Genomic DNA, 22,575 nt, shown 5'->3' with positions numbered 1-22,575 from the left:
AGCTGGGTGGCATCCTGGATGGCTCCCTCCCCTACACTCTCAACCTCCTCCCCACCCCATCTCCAAACCTCGAAATATCTTTTTGGTCCATTCACTTTTCTCCAAATCCCCAGTCACCACCGAGTCTACCACCCTCATCTCTCACCTAGATGGCTGCTTCCCCTACTTCTACTCCGCTCCCACAGTCTACCTTCTGGCAGCAGCCAGAGTCATTATTTTAAAAGGCTGATCCGCTCTAGGCCTTTCCCTGTCTAACATACTTCCAGGTCTTGAGTGGTCTGACCCCTGCCGACCTCCATCTCACCCAGCCCATGGCCCTTTGGGTCTCACAGCTTCAACTATAGATACTGTTTCCTGATCCATGCCACAACCAATCCACTTTTTGCTAGTATAACTTCCTTGTTCCTGCTCCCTTCAGCCTATAAAAATCTTTCATTTTGTACAGCTCCTTGGAGCTCCTTTCTGTCAGCTAGATGGGATATGTTGCCCAATTCGTGAATCATTGAATGAAGCCAGTAAGATCTTTAAAATTTACTCAGTTGAAATTTGTTTTTTAACAGATTTGGTGGCAGTGGTGGGATCCAGAGGAAACTTCTGAGGGCTTTGAGGACAAGAAACACAAGCACTGGTACTCTCAAATCCTTTGAGTTCTCTTTCTCGCCACTTCCAAAGGCCATGGGTAAGTTCCTCCTGATTCTGAGCTCCATTCTCTTTGTGTCAAACTTCTGATTTAATTGGCTTTCCAGTCCGGGGCAGGTCAGCTTGAGCTAGCAGATGGTTCCACCCAGAACCCAAGCCTCTAGCTCTTGGTTTCGTCCACTGTTGTTTGTTTGATTGGAATCCCAGTCCATAGTCCCCTTTGTTGGGGGTCTTCTGGTTCAGTCCTTTCCCTAGTCCCCAGTTCCACATTGGGAATTGCTGGTGGTGCACACAAGGCCTTCTCTTGGCCGGGTTACTGTTAGTTTCTGTTACTGTGCACATGAGGTCAAGGCTGTTGCTAATAGGAATCTTGGAAGCCAAAAGCCACAAAACTGGTGGGCACAGGTGGAGCACTTAAAAGCTGTTAGAGCACTCACCACCTAACTCTAAGACCCTAGTAATTATAATAAATTGGTCTCGGAAAGGGTTAGGTTGACACTAGGTCACCTGCCAACCGCAAGAAAATTTCTGTGCAACAAGATCCACCGTAAAACACCACACGAACGCCAACCTGGCAGCACATCCCTCTCAGGTATTAATTTGGCTCCAAGAGACCCAAGACAGCTAAAGAAATGGGACTGAGTTTCACATAATTGAGTGTGTCGCCTTCTGGCACAACTGCTTATTTTATACCCAAGAACTGTGGTCCTGGAAGCTGTAAATATCTACAAAAATGGCAAAATCTTACAAAGACAATCTAGACTTACAATAGCTGTTATGAGAAAGGTTCCAGTTAGACAAGAGCATTTATTTAAGAAGTGCATTTGAAAGCAAGGGTTCCCAAATCAAACACACAGAATGGGACACCTATTTTTTTTTTTTTTTTTTTTTTTTTTGCGGTACGCGGGCCTCTCACTGCTGTGGCCTCTCCCACTGCGGAGCACAGGCTCCGGACGTGCAGGCTCAGTGGCCATGGCTCACAGGCCCAGCTGCTCTGCGGCATGTGGGATCTTCCCGGACCGGGGCACGAACACGTGTCCCCTGCATCAGCAGGCGAACTCTCAACCACTGTGCCACCAGGGAAGCCCCTGGGACACCTATTTTAATTGGCATGCAGAAACCTCCAAAAGCCTTCAGAATTCCATAATAGCTTCATTGAGCGATTCATTGCAAAAGGCTAATGAAAAATTAAAGACACACAGGCATGTAAAAGAAAAGACTATATGAGACTGATGCAACTCCTATTGCTCCCCTCTATCCTCCTTTACTTGAGTGCTCATTCTAGTAATCCTCTGTCTGAATTGTCTTTCCACTCTGAAGAGACTACAAGACCATAAACAAAAGTCCACCAAGTTAGTGGCCTTACAGATGTCCCCATATCTACCCTCAAAGGAGGGCCCTGATGTGGGCCCCTCCCAGTGTTGACGGCCTCCTGAAGGATTTTCTGGTAAACAGCTATTTTATTTCCTTAAGCAGCCTAGGGAAATTAAAATTAAAATTAATGAATAACCTTGAGCAATTCTGGTAGATATTAGAGCCTGAATATGGGATCCTGGGAAAACTGATAAAGCCAGTGAAGAGTGAGAATTCTAACCAGCTTCAGCTCTCCTGAATCTCTGTCTGTAGTGCCCAGTCAAGAGGAGAATAAAACTTGTTATTGTACCTACCTTTACTGTTTGTCCTGGCTGAAAATTAACAAGATTTTTTTGAAAGGACTTTTTTTTCCCCCCCAAGGTAGCTCTTTGGCCAGAAATTGGCCAAATTGTAAGCTGATATTCAGAGCCTGGTAAGAATTTTTTTTTAGGCCTTCTCTAAGCTAAATGTACCCAGAGGGAAAGAAAAAAACAAACAAGCGAAAAAACCTTCTGAAGCCTTTGTGGAAGGATTTACTAAAACATTTCAAAGACATATAGCTCTAAATCTAGAACATAGGACTCTTTTAGATTTCCATCTTAGTTGAAGATCTTCTCCCTGTTACAAAGAAGCAAATTGAGAAAAATGTAGTTGGATGGGTGGATCAATCTATAATGTCATTTAAGTTGCAACCTAATCCCCTGAGGAATTAAAAGCAACTGTCCTTACCTTACAAATCTTTGCAAAGCCAGAAATGCAGCTCCAGAAACAATTCAAAGTCCACCTGTCCTTTTTACCAACCCCCAAACCTCCCCTATTTATCTTAAAAGGCTTGTGAGTATTGTAAAAATTCTGGCCTTAGAAAACAAAAGTCCTTGGAGGAATTTGCCTTTTTTCCCTGTGCCTTTGAGATGTAAATATTCTTACTTGGTCTTCTCCAGAATTCTTATCTAGGTCATCTCTTTGAAATGCAAACTTCAGAGAGACCATTCTTATCCGAAGGAAAACAAAAGGGGGAAAGGTTGTTTGGAACTTAGACAAGTAAAAGTCTTAAATGTCTTCTCCACAAATATTAGTAAAAAGTTTTAGCCATCTGAGCAGGTAACCTTAACTTACTCCATCTGCCAAAACCATTTGGATCCAGCTTATTCTACAACTAGTTAATTTTGTACCGAATTCATGGCTAAAATTTTAGAACAAAAGCTATGAGCTCTTGGAACTTCCCTGGTGGCGCAGTGGTTAAGAATCTGCCTGCCAATGCAGGGGACACGGGTTCGAGCCCTGCTCTGGGAAGATCCCACAGGCCGCGGAGCAACTAAGCCTGTGCACCACAACTACTGAGCCTGTGCTCTAGAGCCTGCGAGCCACAACTACTGAGCTCACATGTCACAACTACTGAAGCCTGCGCGCCTAGAGCCCGTGCTCCGCAACGAGAAAAGCCACCGCAGTGAGAAACCCACGCACCACAACAAAGAGTAGCCCCCGCTCACCGAGAAAGCACACACAGCAACGAAGACCCAATGCAACCAAAAACAAACAAAAAAAGCTATGAGTTCTCTGTTTGCATCAGTCTGTATGTTTATAAGTGTCTACGTACATATGTTGTAGATGTGTGGTATTTTTCTACCTTAAGGAGGTATTGCCAAAATTAATTTGTAAAAAAATTCTATTTAATTGGCTTAAAGAAACTTAAGCACATTGAAGAAAAATGCACAACCTGGACCTTCGTTGCAGGCTTTCTCTAGTTGCGACGAGCAGGGCCTACTCTTTGTTGTGGAGCGAGGGCTTCTCATTGTGGTGGCTTCTCTTGTTGAGGAGCATGGGCTCTAGGCACGCAGCCTTCAGTAGTTGTGGCATGCAGGCTCAGTAATTGTGGCTTGCGGGCTTAAGTTGCTCCATGGCATCTGGGATCTCCTCAGACTAGGGATCGAACCCGTGTCCCCTGCATTGGCAGGCGGATTCTTAACCACTGCGCCAGCAGGGAAATGCTTTGGTTTAAGATTTATTTGAGGAATCTTACTGAGGACCATAGCCTGGGAGACAGCCTCTCAGCTCTGAGGAACTGTCCTGAAGAGGTAAGGGAGGAGCCAGGATACACTGACATATTCTGCTGGAAAAAAGACATGTAGTCGAACTGATCTCTGGTGGCCTCGTCCAGCAGCGGCTTGAAGCAGGGTCTTGGTTCCCCAGCCAGAGATTGAAGTCAGGCCACGGCAGTGAAAGAGCTGAATCCTAGCCACTAGACCATGAGGGCCAGTGGCCAGTGACAAGGCCCTGGCCCACTGGCTTTGTAGAAATGAATTTCCACAAGGAGATGGAAAGTAGTGAAACAAGTAGTGTTTATTAGGAGGAAAAAGAGCACATGTGAATAGACACACATGGGCAGGCTCAGAGAGGGAGAGTCGTGCCTCCATGGTAGTTTGGGGCATTTCTTCCGGGTTTCCTCTGGTCAATCATCTTGCTTTGCCCCGCTCTGAGTCCATATTTGGTTTATCTCAGGATCCTCCCCTGTGTGCGTTTGCATCTCTTAGCCAAGATGGAGTCTAGTGAAGAGGCCTATGGGTAGGTTGACATCGTAACAGGGAAGAGCAAATCCTGACTCCATGTTGCATCTGTTTCTTTTACTTTAACCTTTGCTTTTTGTTACTTTACTTCCTCACCTCTTCCCCTTCTCTGTTCTATAAAAGAACCTGGCATCCAGACCCAGATAAGACGGTTTTTTTGGGTACACTTGTCTGCCATCTTCTCAGTCCTCCAGCTTTCCGAATAAAGTCGCTATTCCTTGCCTCAACACCTCATCTCCCGATTTATTGGGCTGTTGTCCGGTGAGCAGAGCGAGCTTGGACTCAGTAACAACATCATCTACTATGGGGTGGTGCCCCCTCCCTTTTTTTTTTTTTTTTTTTTCTTTGCGGTACACAGGCCTCTTACTGTTGTGGCCTCTCCCGTTGCGGAGCACAGGCTCCGGATGTGCAGGCTCAGCGGCCATGGCTCACGGGCCTAGCCGCTCTGCGGCATGTGGGATCTTCCCGGACTGGGGCACGAACCCGTGTCCCCCGCATCGGCAGGCGGACTCTCAACCACTGCACCACCAGGGAAGCCCCCTGTCCCTTTTTAATCCCTGAGGAGCCTTTCTGCGCATGTGTAGTCAGGGAGGTCTCCTTGACCTTGAGAATGAGAAATATGTGGACTTTTTTTTTTTTTTTGGCTGCGCTGGGTCTTAGTTGTGGTGCAGGATCTTTGTTGAGTTCTGAGGGATCTTTAGTTGTGGCACGTGGACTCAGTTGTGGCATGCAGGCTTCTTAGTTGCAGCATGCAGACTTCTTAGTTGCCACATGTGAACTCTCAGTAGTGGCATGTATGCGGGATCTAGTTCCCGGACCAGGGATTGAACCCAGGCCCCCGGCATTGGGAGTGCAGAGTCTTACCCACTGGACCACCAGGGAAGTCCCTCTTTATCTTTTATCTGGGCAAGACTCACTCTTCTCTGGCCCTGCCATTACTGTTTTGTTTTGTTTTTTAATTTTTGTTGGAGTATAGCTGATTTACAATGTTGTGTTAGTTTCAGGTGTACAGCAAAGAGCAAAATGAATCAGTTATACATATGCATATATGAACTCTTTTTTTTTTTTTACATTCTTTTCCCATATAGGCCATTACAGAGTATTGAGTAGAGTTCTCTGTGCTATACAGCAGGTTCTTATTAATTATCTATTTTATATATAGTAGTGTGTATATGTCAGTCCCAATCTCTAAATTTATCCCTCCCCTCCCCCCCTCATCCCCTGGTAACCATAAGTTTGTTTTCTACATCCATGACTCTACTTCTGTTTTGTAAGTAAGTTCATTTATACCCTTTTTTTTTAGATTCCACATATAAGCAATATCATATGATGTTTGTCTTTCTGTGTCTGACTTACTTCACTCAGCATGACAATCTCTAGGTCACTAGAGGCAAAGTCCAGCTATTTACCCTGTTCCTGTTGTTATTTCTATCTGGAAGTGTAAACAGGAGGCTGGCTGTAAATGTCTAACCTGGAGCCCATCTATCTCCTGCCTCAGAACATCAAAAGATTATTGCTAATCACAAGGAACAGATGCCTCAGGTCAATGATTGGAGTGCTTTCCTACGTATGGGAAGGTGCAAGAATCTGGGTTCATAGAAATTATGTCTTAGAAATGCACCTTAACTATCTAATGCCAATATCCAAAGGGCAGAATGCCTCCTGTTTTTCCCCATCCTGAATTACCCTCAGGGAGCACTGTGGGCTGCTGTAGCTAACGGCTGGATCCTTGTAGAACTGGGATGGTGGGCAACATTGTTCACTGGAATGGCAGGCAAAATTCCCTGTCCACAGCACTTATATGAATTAAGGATTCCTAAAACTCTCAGAAATATAAAAACTAACCCAAATGTTTTTCAAGTTCATGTGATGTGAGGTAATCTTTGGTAAATAAAAGCTAGTTTAAGTTTGTTGGTTTAATTAAAATAGGTATGTCTTCAGAGTTATCATTAAAAATAATGCAGACATACAACTTTTCTTTTTTTTTTTTTTTTTTTTTGCGGTACGCGGGCCTCCCACCGCTGTGGCCCCTCCCGCCGCGGAGCACAGGCTCGGGACACGCAGGCTCAGGGGCCATGGCCCACGGGCTCAGCCACTCCGCGGCACGTGGGATCCTCCCGAACCGGGGCACCAACCCGCGTCCCCCCCATGGGCAGGCGGACTCCCAACCACTGCGCCACCAGGGAAGCCCAAGACATACAACTTTTATTCCACCTGAGTACACTAGCTAAATAAGTTCATGTTGTTTCTGTTACCAAATTTGTTAGCAAGAAAAACAACTTGGTATGATGAAATTTTCATGTTAAGAACAAGTGAATTGGGACTTCCCTGGTGGTCCAGTGGTTAAGAATCTGTCTTGCAATGCAGGGGATGCTGGTTCGATCCCTGGTTGGAGAACTAAGATCCCACATGCTGCGGGGCAACTAAGCCTGCGTGCTCTGGAGCCTGTGCGCCACAAGTAGAGAGAAGCCTGCACCCCACAATGAAAGATCCCGTTTGCCGCAACTAAGATCCAACGCAGCCAAATAAATAAATAGTTTTTTTTAAAAAAAAGAACAAGTGAATTAAATAGACGTAAATGGGATAGGAGTCTTTAGGTAGGGCTTCCCTGGTGGCGCAGTGGCTGAGAGTCCGCCTGCCGATGCAGGGGACACGGGTTCGTGCCCCGGTCCGCAAAGATCCCACATGCCGCGGAGTAGCTGGGCCTGTGAGCCATGGCCGCTGAGCCTGCGCGTACGGAGCCTGTGCTCCGCAACGGGAGAGGCCACAACAGTGAGAGGCCCGCGTATCACACACACACAAAAAAGAGTCTTTAGGTAAAACACTTCAGCAATTATTTTATTTTATGGCATGTCTACTTAAATAGTTTCCATTATTTAACTTAAATAAGTTAAAGTTAATAATGGACATTTATTAAATATTTAGATCATTTTCAAATAAAATAAAATACTGAAACATTAATCACTGAACATAAGTTAATCCACTTTTGGTTTCCTTATACAAAAAAAAAAAAAGACCCTAAATATATTTAGGTGTATTAGTAAAAATCTTTTCTGCTACATTGGAAAATTTAATATGAGGAAGATGTACTCCTAGAAATTATGGAATATATTTCTCTCTGCCAATCCATAGAATGCTAGTGTAAGAGACTGTCCACGATTACTCACTTCTTAGTTTTCACTAGAAATTAAGTATTCTAAGGGTTAAGAATTCTAATTAAGATATGTAATTGAAACTACTTAGAAATAATAAGGGTGAAAGGAAACAACTGTGTATGAAAAGTAGGTGAAGAAAGTAGATGGATTTCCCTGGTGGTGCAGTGGTTAAGAATCCACCTGCCACTGCAGGGGACACAGGTTCGATCCCTGGTCTGGTAAGATTCCACATGCCGCAGAGCAACTAACCCCATGTGCCACAGCTACTGAGCCTGCGCTCTAGACCCCGTGAGCCACAGTGACTGAGCCCGTGTGCCACAAGTACTGAAGCCCACGCACCTAGAGCCTGTGCTCCGCAACAAGAGAAGCTACTGCAATGAGAAGCCCCTGCTTGCCATAACTAGAGAAAGCCCGCGTAGCAACAAAGACCCAATGCAGCCAAAAATAAATAAATAAAAATAAATTTATATTTAAAAAACCCCAATAGTATGCTCTATATTATGCATTCTCAACAGGGGCAATATCAACTCCACCCCCCCCCCAAACTGGGCAAAAATTGGTTCTTGGATATAGGCCAAGAAACCTTACATTTCAATGGGATGGATTTCATGACCTTAAGAAAGACATTCTGGGGTTGTAGGAATACAACCCCCCCACCCCCGTCCCATTGGATTTATAATTTTAAGCTTTTTAGGTATATGTCCTAGGAAAGGGAGGTGTTGGCTGGATCAAACGATAAATCTTTTGGCAGTTTTGAGCTTTCACAGGCAGGCCATTTAAGGTGGGCAGGTTCTCCGGGGACACTGCCTTAAGCTGTTAAAAACCATGCCAAAATTTGGTCAAGTCACTTAGTGCAGGGGTTTGAATGGAGTCCTGAGAGTTTTTGCAGTTCTCAATATGCAAGCTGAATTGTTTAGGGGTGAAGGGCACTGATATCTTCAATTCGTCTTGCAATGCATGAAAAATAAGATGGATTGCTGCATGCATACATTAACCACCATATGATAAATATAACAAATGTTACTTGTAGAATCTAGTCTGTCCCCAGTCCCCCATTAGAATGTGAGCTCCCGGAGGGCAGGGACTTTTTCGGCCAGGCACAGGCTAAGCAGTCGGTAAATATTTGGGAAGCGAATACGTGCGAAGCACTAAGAACAAGTAAGCGCTCAGTAAGTGGAAGCGTTCATGAGTCTATTGTTGCGGGAAACCCGCAAGTTCCGGCCTTGGAAGTGAGGCCGAGGGTGCGCGCGCAGGCCCGGCGTGGTCGCTCTGGCCGCCTGTCGCCTCGGCTCTGTGGTGGGTCCTCCGGGCCACGGAGCATGCGCAGGGCAGCCCCTGTGGGGATCGCTATGGCAGCGGCGTCGCTCTGGGTCGGGCCTCTGCGCTGGCGCCCTGGCAGGGCCGCCTCAGCCGCCGCCGGCACCACTTCCTCTCTGGAATGAGCGGGGTCTCCCGCCGCCGCTCGCCGCGCCCCCCGCCGCTGCCGCCGCATCCCGACTGTGGGCCCGCTCCGGGATCATGCCCCTGACCGCCTACTGCTACCTGCGTGTCGTGGGCAGGGGCAGCTACGGGGAGGTGACGCTCGTGAGGCACCGACGGGACGGCAGGCAGGTCGGCGGAGCTGGGGCCCGGCAGGGGATGGGAGCAGGCAGGGGATCGCCGAGGGCGCCGTCCAAGGGCTGGGCCCAGATATTCTGAAGGGGACGCGCCTCAGATGGCACTTCTTCTGGGAAATCGTCCCAGACCATCAAGACTAGGCCAGGCCTTCCTGTCATATGCGCCCCGAACTCCCTGGCATTCTCTTTGTAGTCGTAATCGGTGTGCTTAATCTGCACACTTTCCCCCAACTCTCCTCCGTTCCATGAGAGCGTACACTCCCAGGACCTAACGGCGGCGCCTGGCAAGTATTCCTCCTTCAGTGAAGGGCCCCATACCCCGTCTGACCTGGAGACCTCTGGACTCGCTCAAAACTCAGCTCGTCACCTTCCCTCCAAACCTCCTCTCACGGTCCCCATTTCAGGGAGTAGCACCACCAACCAGCCAGTTGCCCAAGCTGGACACCTGGGAGTCGTTCTGGGCTCCCCCCCTTACCTTCCCCCACTCCCACCCCCTTATTCGTCTGTCCACTAAGCCAACTGGCCTCTTCTTCATCTCCATGGGTACCTCCCCCATCCAGGACACCATTGTCTCTAGCTAAGCTGTGGCCATGGCCTCCCGCTTGTCCTCCCTGCCACATGACTTGCCCTTCTCCAATTCATCACTTTCATTGCAGTCTCAGTGATCTTTCTAAAACGTGCCTCTAATGTTGCACTTTATCCCATTAGCCTCAGGATAATGAACCATTTCGTAAATATGGTTTATAAACCATATAATGTACCAACTGGGACAATTTGGAAACTGAAAGGAGACACTATTTATAATTACACCAGGACAATGGGACTGCCCCAGACAAACTGAGAGGAGATGGCCCCATAAGTATAAGGTCCTCTTGCCTCTTCTGCCTTGTCTCAGGTGCTGGTCACTGCCTGGAACACAAGCTCAGACATAAGAGATTTATTCAGTGGTCATTGGGGAGGGGGGATTTTTTTGAGCTGAGGATGGGGTACTCGCTGTAATAATAACCCCTCACATTTCAGCAGTAGTTTGTTTACATTTTACAAAGCACATTTATGCTTTGTTACAAAACACATTTATGATTGTGTTTGTTGAATAATGAATTGTTTGGTGTGTCAGTTGGTTGAGGGCAATGTATTAGGTGTTGGAGGACGTTGTTTTGTTTTTCTTTTAAGTGAGAATAATTTTGGATGTTGAGGATAGGTGATGTTTAGCCTTATTGGGCCTTGGATCCCTTTGAGTATGTAATGGAATCCACAGACCCATTCTGTCTGCAGATGTATATTCAAGTCATATTGTATGCACCTTTGTAGGGGGAGCTTAGAGGTTAAAGAATCTCTACCACAGATTTTTTGGTTAATTCAGTGGTATGTTAACATTGACTCATTTTTAGCCATTAATGAAATTGTAAAATGCAGATGGAAAGTATAATTTTTTTGTGACCCCCTACCCTGCTATAAATCTAACTTGTAAAAAGTATCATTAGTGGTAGCAAGTCTTTTTCCCAGTTTTGTGCTTTGTGAATAACAAAATGAATAGGTTATGTGGCAGTCTCCAGAAGGTTGGTTTTGAGGACACTCAGGATAATCCTTAAATACTTTTGAATCTATAATACTGTATGTTTGTTTGCATATTGTAAAAACATGTGTTTTTTTTGTAGTATGTCATCAAAAAGCTGAACCTCCGAAATGCCTCCAGCCGAGAGCGGCAAGCTGCTGAACAGGAAGCTCAGCTCTTGTCTCAGTTGAAGCATCCCAATATTGTCACCTACAAGGAGTCGTGGGAGGGAGGGGATGGTCTGCTGTACATCGTCATGGGCTTCTGCGAAGGAGGTGATCTGTACCGAAAGCTCAAAGAGCAGAAGGGGAGGCTTCTGTCCGAGAGTCAGGTGGTGGAATGGTTTGTTCAGATCGCTATGGCTCTGCAGGTACTGTCAGGACTCATAGCATCCCACTTGCTCCAAGGTGACAGAGAGATGCTTGGTGGATTTTAGGAAAATGCTTCCCCAAATGCTTAATGAAAAAAAAAATTCTTTTAAAAATCCATTTATGAAGTGGACCTAGTTCCTCTTGCTGTAGCACTGAAGTGTTTCTGAATGAGTGATATCTGTATTGAAGCAGACATGGATTTTGTCTGATTGCTGGGAAAGACAATTCTCTATTCATTTAATATTTATAGCAAAATCCATTTTAAGGGCCCTGAATTGACAAAGAGCAAAGAATGTCCATGTTTGTTATCAGCTGGTCAGCTGCATCATACTGAAAGGTGGTTGGGCTAATTAATCTGCCTAAACTGTGGGGCTTTGGGCTTTAGCCCTGCTGTGGCAGAGTGAGTAGAAATGTGAAACATGTTTGTGTTTTAATATACACATATTCAAAAGTGAGACTGTTTATGGAATATCACTCTGATATTAGAGAATGTATCTTAGGATTTAAACAATAAAAGTGATATTGTTATAGTTGAAAATATTATTAAGCTGAAGATTTCATGAGTCTGAGAGGAATGTGCATCTGACCTTGTATAAGTTGTCTTTCTACCTTCAGTGAAAGTTTGTAAGCACATTTTTTAACTGGGTCCATATAATTCTAGACGGTATGATTGTCAAGTCACCAGGGAACAATTGTGAAGGAAGCTGGGCAAATTAATGCATGGAACTTAATTTCTTACTTTGGAAAGTTGTAAATTAGACTTTTTATTTAGAGATTATAAAACAATAGTGTTTTGATGTGTAGGTAAGGCTCATCTAAGAGTATAAGGCTCTTTAACTTATACAGTTGTTGATGGTATATAAGAAGTCAGGTATAAATAAGTCAGGTATTAAATATTTATATTTAATAAAATTTTATTTCTCTTCAGTATTTACATGAAAAACACATCCTTCACCGAGATCTAAAAACTCAAAATGTCTTCCTAACAAGAAAAAACATCATCAAAGTGGGTGACCTAGGAATTGCCCGAGTGCTTGAGAACCACTGTGACATGGCTAGCACCCTCATTGGCACACCCTATTACATGAGCCCTGAATTGTTCTCAAACAAACCCTACAACTATAAGGTAGGATTCGGCTGTGTTTGCCAGCTCACCTTGTCTCTACAGCAGTATAATTTTAGAACCCATCAGAATAGTAAGTTAGAAGAATTCTCTCTGAATTGGTTTAAGGAAAATGTTTTTTTTTTTAAGAAGAAAACTAAATAAGGCATTCTGACATTTAACCATTTACTATTTTTTTTTCCTAGTCTGATGTTTGGGCTCTGGGATGCTGTGTTTATGAAATGGCCACCCTGAAGCATGCTTTCAATGCAAAAGACATGAATTCTTTAGTTTATCGGATTATTGAAGGAAAGGTAAAGAATATTCTGGAATTAATTGTTTTTAATATTTGGAGTAAGGTTACTTTAGTGCAGCTTTGAAAGTAGCTACTGAGAAAAGGGAGTAATCATATTGGGTGGATAGTTAAGAATGGTGGGTCCTGTCTGTGGGGAGGGTTGAACTGGAGGAGAAGGGATTGATCGTTTCTTAATATTAATTTATAAGGGTGGCTTAATGGCTCTGAAGAATTGGCTTCTTGAAAACCAGTACCTTATAGACACAGGATGTGCAGGTGCCCTGAGGCTACTGGTAGCTTCACCTAAGCGGTTAAATGAGCCCTGTTTAAAATGAGTCTACTCTGTTTGGACTTCCCTGGTGGCGCAGTGGTTAAGAATCCGCCTGTCAATGCAAGGGACACGGGTTCGAGCCCTGGTCTGGGAAGATCCCACATGCCGCGGAGCAACTAAGCCCGTGCGCCACAACTACTGAGCCTGTGCTCTAGAGCCCGCGAGCCACAGCTACTGAGGCCCGCGCACCTAGAGCCCGTGCTCTGCAACAAAAGAAGCCACAACAATGAGAAGCCCGCGCACCACAACGAAGAGTAGCCCCCACTCACTGCAACTAGAGAAGGCCCAGGTGCAGCAACGAAGACCCAACACAGCCAAAAATAAATAAATAAAATAAATTAAAGATTTATTTCAAAAAAAAGAGTCTACTCTGTTTGAACTTCTTGCTCCTTTGATAATCATCACAATCACTAGTAACCAGTTAAAAATTGCAGAAAGCATTATGTATGATAGATGCTAGAGTGACCAACTTTATGTGTCAATTTCATGAGGCTAGTTGACCCCTGCAGTGTCAGGCATCCTCACACCTTTAAGTTTTAAGGCTGTAAATCACCTACTGATTTTAACATTATACCAAGACTCATTTATTTTTTTAATTTGAAAAAAACACAGAAAAAGTAAAATTTGCTCATAATTCTACTTCTTAAAGAATCAAACAAGAAAGAGGTGAAATTCCCCTGTTTCCATCCATTTCCATCCCTTGGAGATAACCATTGGTAATGATTTGGTGCATAGCCTTCCTGGCTTTTCCCTGTCTTTATAATTCTGGATGTGTATGTTAAAAAAGTAACTGAAATGGAATCAGGCTATACACACTGGTACACAACGTGCTTTTTTGACTTAATAAATGAGGGACATCTTTCCAGGTCAGTACCTGTAAGTCTTGTATTTTTTTAAAGGCTGCCTGGTATTTTATTAGAAGGATATACCATACTCTATTCCACAAGTACCCTATGAATGGCCATTTACATTGTTTCCAGTTGTTCACTATTATAAGAACAATACTGCAGTGAATATCCTGGTACATAAATCTTTAGGAACTCATGCTCTTATTTATGAAGGAGAGGGTCCTCAAATGGGACTGCTGGTTTGAAGGATATATTTTATAATTTTACAACTTGCTATTATAACCAGGATGCCAGATACGCTTCCTGTAGACTAATATGCTGGTTATTTTCTGCTGTGGATAATGATTTAAAAAATATATCTTGGGAAACCTTTACCTTCTTTTACTTTTCACAAGACTGTTAGTCATACTTATGGTATTATTTCTCTTTGTAGCTGCCACCAATGCCGAAAGATTACAGCCCAGAGCTGGCAGAAATAATAAGAACCATGCTGAGCAAAAGGCCTGAAGAAAGACCTTCTGTGAGGAGCATCCTAAGGCAGCCTTACATAAAGCGCCAAATATCCTTGTTTTTGGAGGCCACGAAGGCGTAAGATATTTCCCTTGCAAATAGGTCAGCTAAATAGATGGAATAAAAGAGGGTGGCTTTTATAATTTTCGTGTATGAGAGTTTATGGTGAGTTTTTTAAAAACATGAAGTAGAATTGCATGATTAGAACAAGTGTTGAGATTTGCTTAATTGCTAAAATCAAAAATCTAGAGAACCATTGGAGTAATCACTTTCACATTCCTCTGGGAGTTCCAAGACATATTGAGTACGATACTTTTAAAAGGATGTATGTTTTTTTATTTATTTATTTGCGGTACGCGGGCCTCTCACTGTTGTGGCCTCCCCCGTTGCGGAGCACAGGCTCTGGACGCGCAGGATTAGCGGCCGTGGCTCACGGGCCTAGCCACTCCGCAGCATGTGGGATCTTTGCGGACCGGGGCACGAACCCGTGTCCCCTGCATCAGCAGGCGAACTCTCAACCACTGTGCCACCAGGGAAGCCCAAGGATGTAGGTTTTAGAAATCATTAAAATGAGAGATCATCTAAGAAGCCTATTATTACATTATATACTATGTAAGATAATAGTCACATTTAAAAAATAAAGAGGTTCCCTCTTTACTCATATAACTTCTCAAGGGGATAGAATTCCTTCTTTGACTTTCAGGTCCTACCTTCATAAATAGCTGTTCTAGGATCTGAGACTTAGAGCTGGACAAGGCCTTCACAGTCCTTGTCTTTTGACATGTTAAATTTGGGAGGCAATGCTAGAGAGGCCCTGGGGGATAAAGAAGGGTCATATTTTTGTTTACATTGCCTATAATTTCCTACCTACAGACCTTTGGCTTTCTGCAGCTCTGGTCTTCATGCTCCCCTTGAATTCTCCAGAGGTTTAGCTCCTTTGGAAAATGTCACACTTAAACAGTTGGGGATATTATTCCTGTATACATTTATTCTATAAGTCAAGGCCAAGTATACCAATCATTTTTACTTTCAAATTTGGCAAAGCAGTTGTGGTATTATTACAAATGTGAAACTTGAAGATGAAAATTATCCTGGTACTTCTAATTGTGAGGCAAGTTTTCATAGGTTTTAAATTTTAGAATAATATTGTATTTACAGAAGAGTTGCAGAGATAGAACAGAGTTTCTGTATAACCCTCACCCAGTTTCTCCTATCAGCATCTTATGTTACCATGGTACATTTGTCAGAACTAAGAAAACAACATCAGTATCTTATGTTGACTGAATCCAGACTTCACTTGGCTTACACCAGTTTTTCTACTAGTGTCCTTTTTCTGCTTCAGGATCCAGTCCAGCATACCATATTACTCCTCATTTCTCCTTAGTCAACTTGGGTCTCTGACAGTTTCTCACTTTCTTTGTTTTTCATGACCTTGATTGTTTTTGGAGATTACTGGTCAAATGTTTTGTAGAACACCCACTGGTTTTTAGAAGACTCCTATCTATAAAAGGAGCAGTTCTATGGGAATTCCCTGGCAGTCCAGTGGTTAGGACTCCACGCTTCCACTGCAGGGGACCCGGGTTCAGTCCCTGGTCAGGGAACTAAGATCCCACAAGCCACATGGCACAGCCAAAAAAGAAAAAAAAAAAGAAAAGAAAAGAAAGAAAGAAATAAAACAAGCCGTCTAAGAGGGAGTGTAACATGTATGCACATTTCCTCATATATATAGAAACCTTTAACCTTCACTGTACTGATAATAACTTTTTCTTCTTTTCTTGCTCATAAAGAAAAAACTCCAAAAATAATATTAAAAATGACGACTCTAAATCCAAGCCTGTGGCTACAGTGGTTTCTGGAAAGGCTGAATTAAGTCATGAAGCCGTTCCCCCTCAACGACTCTCTTCTGAGGGCTCCAAGACATATGTAATGGTACGTCTCATTCTAAAGGATATGTGTTCTAGAAACTGTATTAAAATGATAGGTTACCTAAGCTAGTTATTCTATGTGAAATGACTAAGCTTCATTAGATTTCTGTTGTGTAAGTAGTTTTGTATTGTAAAGAAGGAATACTGGTGAAGTATTCAAAGTGCCTATTAAAATGTTCATGAAGTCAGTGCTGTAATAACTTTAAGAAGTTTTTTTTAATTGAGGTGGAATTTATATAACATAAAGTTAACCATTTTAAAGTGAACAATTAATTGCATTTAGTATATTCACAGTATTGTGCGACCGTCACCTCTATCTCATTCCAAAACATTTTCATCACCCCAAAAGGAAACCTCATACCCATTAGGTCGTCACTCCTCCTCCATCCAGCCCCTGTAAAACACCAGTGTTCTCTGTTTGTATGGGTTTGCCTATTCTGAATATTTGATATAAATGGAATCATACAATATGTAACCTTTTGTGTCTGGCTTCTTTCACTTAGCATGTTCTTGAGGTTCATCCAGGTAGCATATATCAATACTTCATTTATTTTTATGTCTAAATAATACTCCATTGTATGTATATACCACAGTTTGTTTATCCATTCATTCATTGGTAGATATTGGGTTGTTTTCACCTTTTGGCTTTTGCTGTGAACATTTATGTACAATGTTTGAGTATCTGTTTTCAGTTCTCTTGGGTATAATATCTAGGAGAGTAATTGCTGAGTCATATGGTAATTCTATGTTTAACTTTTTGAGGAATGACCACATTGTTTTTCCTTTGTGGTTGCACCATTTCATGTTTTTATCAGCAATCCCTGAGAATTCCAGTTTCTCTACAACTTCACCAACTCTTGTTATTTTCTGTTTTTCTGATTCTAGCCATCCTAGTGGATGTGGAGTGGTATGTTATTGTAGTTCTGATTTGCATTTGACTAATGACATAGAACTTGTTGGCCATTTGAATGCCTTCTTTGGAGAAATATCTATTAAGCCTTTGCCCGTTTTTTAATTGGGTTTTTTGTTTTTTATTATTGAGTTCTAAGAGTTCTTTCTATATTATAGATACTAGACCCTCATCAGATATATGACTTACAAATATTTCCTCCCGTTCTTTAGGTTGTCCTTTCACTTTCTTGATAACGTCCTTTTATGCACAAATGTTTTTAATTTTGATGAAGTCTAATTTATTTGTTTTTTACTTTTGTTGCCCATGCTCATATCTAAGAATCCCTTGCCAAATCCAAGGTCATGAAGATGTATGCCTATGTTTTCTCCTAGGATTTTTATAGTTTTAGCTCTTATATTTAGGTTATTGATCCATTAAAAAAATTTTATTATGGTAAAATATAAGTAATATAAAATTTGCCATTTTGTACCATTTTTAAATTAATTAATTATTTATTTTCATTTTGTACCATTTTTAAGCATACAATTCAGTGGTCTTAATTACATTCACAATGTTGTGCAGCCATCACCATATCTTCCAAAACCTTTTCATCATTCCAAACAGAAACTCTGTACCCATTAAGGTCTAACTCCCCATTGCCTCTACTCCCAGACCCTGGTAACCTCTGACCTACTTTCTCTGAATTTTCCTGTTCTAGATACCTCATATAAATGGAATCATACAACATTTGTTCTTTTGTGTCTAGCTTATTTCACTTAGCAAGTTTTCAAACATTATCCATATTGTAGCATGTGTCAGAATTTCATTCCTTTCTATGGCTTTATAATATTCCGCTGTATGTATATACCACATTTTGTTTATCCATTCATCTGCTGATGGACATTTGGGTTGTTTCCATCTTCTGGCCGTTGTGAATAATGCTGCTATAAACATTAGTGTACAAATATCTGAGTCCCTACTTTTAGTTCTTGGGACAAATACCTGGGAGTGGGATTGTTGGGTCTTATGATTATTCCATGTTTAACTTTCTGAGGAAACTGCTATTCCATTTTGAGTTGTTTTTTTTTTTGTTTTTTTTTTTTTTTTTGCGGTATGCGGGCCTCTCACTGCTGTGACCTCTCCCGTTGCTGAGCACAGGCTCCGGATGCACAGGCTCAGCGGCCATGGCTCATGGGCCTAGGCGCTCTGCGGCATGTGGGATCCTTCCGGACCGGGGCACGAACCTGTGTCCCCTGCATCGGCAGGCGGACTCCCAACCACTGCGCCACCAGGGAAGCCCCTTGAGTTAATTTTCTAATATGGTGTGAGGAGTGCCATAATAACTTGGAAGCATGTTTTCATTCAGGGTGAAGACAAATATTTGTCCCAGGAGAAACCCATAGTCATTGGCCCCTTGAAGACACCCCCACGTCTGAAAGGCCACACCTACAAACCAGACATAAGCAATACTGCAGAATCGCTAGCCACGATCAGTAGGGTGAATATTGACATCTTACCTGCAGAAAGGAGGAACTCAGTGAACAACAGCTTAGTTCAAGAGAATCAACGAAGAGACTTAGATGCCTCTAATGAGCTAGAAGGTAAATGTATTATTTCTCAAGTGAAAGAGAGGCTGCAGGATAACACTAAATCCAGTGCTCAACCTGGAAACCGAATTTCCACATGGTCCATTGACTATGTCACTGGAGAAACGAATGACCCAGTGAAGCCTCTGCAGCCCCTAAACAAAGACCAAAAGTTATCAAAGGACCAGGTGAGTGACATGCACAAGGTATTGGTTTCAGAAAGAAGACTGGAAAGTGTGGTTACAAAGGTGTGGGTTGTGTTCTTTGGTTGTGCTTTTAGTTGTGGTTTTAGGAAAATCAGTTGTTTCCATATAACAGTTTAAACATGACAGAACCAAAGGATAGGACCCAAGGAATTCTTAGATCCTTTCTGTGCCCTGGTGTAGGGTACTTGCCATTTGCCATTAGTGTGTTTTTTCCTATTTCTACATCATTCTTTTGTAAGTCCTCCAAGTCAATGGACAGTTCCAACAATTAGGTAATATCACATTCCTTCTTGCTTTTAAAAGTTAGTGGATTTGTCTGATTTTTTAAGTTAAGGAATTAAAAAAACATATTTTATGTGTTGGAACCAAAGGAGAAGGAAGAAGAGAAGAAAAGGAACAGAACAAAAGGATTTTGATACTGAGAGACTATTCTGAGTAAATTTAAAGGGTATCTTCTACTTGAACATGGAAAGAAGCCTAAATTAGATGAAGCATGGTAATAGCTAAGGATTAGAAAGAAAGCCAGAACATTTGATTAACTTCACATTTTTATTTGTAAAATAGTTAAAGAATATATTTATTTATATAAATAAATATTTAATTTATATATTTAATGTATTTAATGTATATATTGACTATATTTTTATAATGTATATATATTTAAACTTTATATATTACATACATTTTCATATTTAACACTTTTATATAAATGTATATAACTATTTTATATGTCTATAGTCAAATGTTTTTATCTATTTTATTCATGGCTGTTTGGGTCTTTGTTGCTGTGTGTGGGCTTTCTCTAGTTGCAGTGAGCAGGGGCTACTCTTCATTGTGTTGCACAGGCTTCTCATTGTGGTGGCTTCTCTTGTTGCAGAGCATGGGCTCTAGGCACGCGGGTTTCAGTAGTTGTGGTATGTGGGCTCAGTAGTTGTGGCTCGTGGGCTCTAGTGCACAGGCTCAGTAGTTGTGGTGCAGGGGCTTAGTTGCTCCACGGCGTGTGGGATCTTCCCAGACCAGGACTCGAACCTGTGTCCCCTGCATTGGCAGGCAGATTCTTAACCACTGTGCCACCAGGGAAGTCCCTCAAGTGTTTTTAATAAGGTTTTGTTTTTATAGAAAAGTACAAGTATGATGCTCTTTTCATTTAAACTCATTGAATTGAAACCAAAATTTAGTCTTAAGCATTCTCTGGACACTGGAATCCTTAGTACTTTATAGATAAAATTATATATGTCCTGCTTGTTCTGCTTGACTGTCAAATTATATTCAAGTTCGCTTCTTTTATTTTTTTCCATAATTATTTAAAAAATTTTTAAAGTGCCAATTCAGTGGTTTTTAGTATATTTATAAAGTTGTACATTCACTGCTATTATCTGTTTCCAGAACATTTCCATCACCTCAAAAAGAAGCCCCATACTCAATACTAGTCACTCTCCATTCCTCCTTGTCTCTAGCCCTTGGCAACCATTGTCTGTATGAATTTGCCTATTCTCAATATTTCATATAAATGGAATCATACAGATATGGCCTTTTGTATCTGGCTTCTTTTATTTAGCATAATGCTTTCAAGGTTATATCCAAGTTGTAGCCTGTACCAGTATTTCATTTCTTTTTATTGCCAAATAAATTCTACCGTATGTATATTTCATATTTTATTTATCTATTCATCAGTTGATGAACATTTGAGTTTTTTTCACTTTTCACTGTGGATAAAGTTGCTTTGAACATTCGTACAAGTTTTTGTGTGGACATATGTTTTCAGTTCTCTTGGGTATATACCTAGGAGTGGAATTGCTGGATCATATGGTGACTCTATGTTTAACTTTTTTTTTTTTTTTTTTTGCGGTATGCAGGCCTTTCACTGTTGTGGTCTCTCCCGTTGCGGAGCACAGGCTCCGGACGTGCAGGCTCAGCAGCCATGGCTCACTGGCCCAGCCGCTCCACGGCATGTGGGATGTTCCTAGACCAGGGCACGAACCCGTGTCCCCTGCATCGGCAGGCGGACTCTCAACCACTGCGCCACCAGGGAAGCCCTATGTTTAACTTTCTGAGGAACTGCAGAACTGTTTTCCAAAGCAACTATATCATTTTACTTCACATCAGCAATGTATGAGAGTTGTAATTTCTCCACATCCTCACCAACACTTATTTTCTGTGTTTTTTGTTTTTGATTCTAGCCATCCTGGAAGTGGTATCTTATTGTGGTTTTAATTTGCACCTCCCTAATGACTAATGTTGTTGAGCATCTTTTCATGGCTTATTGGCCATTTTTATACCTACTTTGGAGAAATACCTATTCAAATCCTTTGCCCATTTTTAAATTGGTTCATTTATCTTTTTATTGTTGAGTAGTAGGAGTTCTTTATCAGTTACAAATGTCAGTCCCCTATCAGATGTAAGATTCAAAAATATTGTCTCCCATTCTGTGGATTGTCTTCACTTTCTTTTTAAAGTATATTTTATTTTATTTTATTTTGACTGCGCCATGCAGCATGTGGGATCTTAGTTCCCTGACCAGGGATCGAACCTGTGCCCCCTGCAGTGGAAGTGCAGAGTCTTAACCACTGGACCACCAGGGAAGTCCCATCTTCACTTTCATTTTTTTTATTATTTATTTATTTTTTCTTTATTACTTTTTTGGCTGCGTTGGGTCTTAGTTGCAGCACGCGGGGCCTTCGTTGAGGCGTGCGGCATCTTTCGTTGTGGTGCGCAGTCTTCTCTCTAGTTGTGGCACATGGGCTCCAGGATGTGTAGGCTCCAGAAAGCATGGGCTCTGTAGTTTGCAGCATGTGGGCTCTCTTGTTGAGGCGTGTGAGCTCAGTAGTTGTGGCGCGCAGGCGTAGTTGCCCCACAGCATGTGGGATCTTAGTTCCCCAACCAGGGATTGAACCTGCGTCCCCTGCATTGGAAGGCGGATTCTTTACCACTGGACCCCCAGGGAAGTCCCCCATCTTCACTTTCTTGATGGTGTCCTTTGGAGCATAAAAGTTTTAAAACTTGATGAAATCTAGTTTTGTCTATTTTTTCTTTTGTTGCTTCTGCTTTTAGTGTCATGAAGATTTCTCCCATAATTTCTTTTAAGAGTTCATAATTTTAACTCTTACATTTAGGTCTGAGATCTATTTTGAGTTAATTTTTGTGTGTGATGTGAAGAAAGGGTTCTACTTCATTCTTTTGTATGTAGATATCCACTTGTCCAAGTACCATTTGTTAAAAGATTATTCTTTTCCCATTGAATTTTCTTGGGACCCTCATTGAAAATCAGTAGACCCTAAATATGATCATTTAATTTTATACTCTCAATTCTGTACCACTGATTTCTCTATCTGTATGTCAGTAACACAATTACTGTAGGTTTATAGTAAGTGTTTTTTTTTTTTTTTGGCCATGCTGCACGGCTTACAGGATCTCAGTTCCCTGACTAGGGATTGCATCCGGGCCACAGCAGTGAAAATCCAAAATCCTAACCACTAGGCCACCAGGGAATTCACTGTAGTAAGTTTTGAAATTGGGAAGGTTAAGTCTTCCAACTTTATTCTTAATTTTCAATACTGTTTTGGCTATATGGGGTCCTTCGCATTTCCATATGAATTTTAAGATTAGCTTGTCAATTTCTGCAAAAAA

At 42.1% G+C, this 22,575-nt stretch overlaps 1 protein-coding gene and 1 non-coding gene across 7 annotated transcripts in view; one reads left to right on the top strand and one right to left on the bottom strand.

Annotated features, from left to right (window-relative positions):
* The window catches only part of NEK4 (NIMA related kinase 4), a 58,842-nt gene that overhangs the window by 4,063 nt on the left and 32,204 nt on the right, over nucleotides 1–22,575 (top strand). For 2 of the 6 annotated variants that reach the window (XM_027121078.1, XM_027121077.1), the window contains exons 1-7: nucleotides 9,046–9,322; nucleotides 10,986–11,252; nucleotides 12,182–12,379; nucleotides 12,562–12,669; nucleotides 14,263–14,417; nucleotides 16,127–16,268; nucleotides 18,523–18,930. In XM_027121078.1, coding sequence (XP_026976879.1) covers nucleotides 9,230–9,322; nucleotides 10,986–11,252; nucleotides 12,182–12,379; nucleotides 12,562–12,669; nucleotides 14,263–14,417; nucleotides 16,127–16,268; nucleotides 18,523–18,930 — 1,371 coding nt within the window. In that variant the 5' untranslated portion in view covers nucleotides 9,046–9,229. Of the gene's footprint in view, nucleotides 1–560; nucleotides 680–9,045; nucleotides 9,323–10,985; nucleotides 11,253–12,181; nucleotides 12,380–12,561; nucleotides 12,670–14,262; nucleotides 14,418–16,126; nucleotides 16,269–18,522; nucleotides 18,931–22,575 lie in introns of those variants that run through there. The other 4 variants (XM_027121080.1, XM_027121079.1, XM_027121082.1 and 1 more) reach the window with 4 other exon arrangements.
* Nucleotides 21,458–21,530, bottom strand: TRNAG-UCC (transfer RNA glycine (anticodon UCC)). The gene has a single exon. It is a non-coding gene; the product is annotated as a tRNA-Gly (tRNA).

The sequence above is a fragment of the Aethalodelphis obliquidens genome, unplaced genomic scaffold, assembly GCF_003676395.1.
Source record: "Aethalodelphis obliquidens isolate GAN/ISIS:26980383/991018 unplaced genomic scaffold, ASM367639v1 scaffold22, whole genome shotgun sequence".
Classification (NCBI taxonomy): domain Eukaryota; kingdom Metazoa; phylum Chordata; class Mammalia; order Artiodactyla; family Delphinidae; genus Aethalodelphis; species Aethalodelphis obliquidens.
Note: the sequence above shows the minus strand (reverse complement) of the source record. Positions and strands in the feature narration are given on the sequence as shown.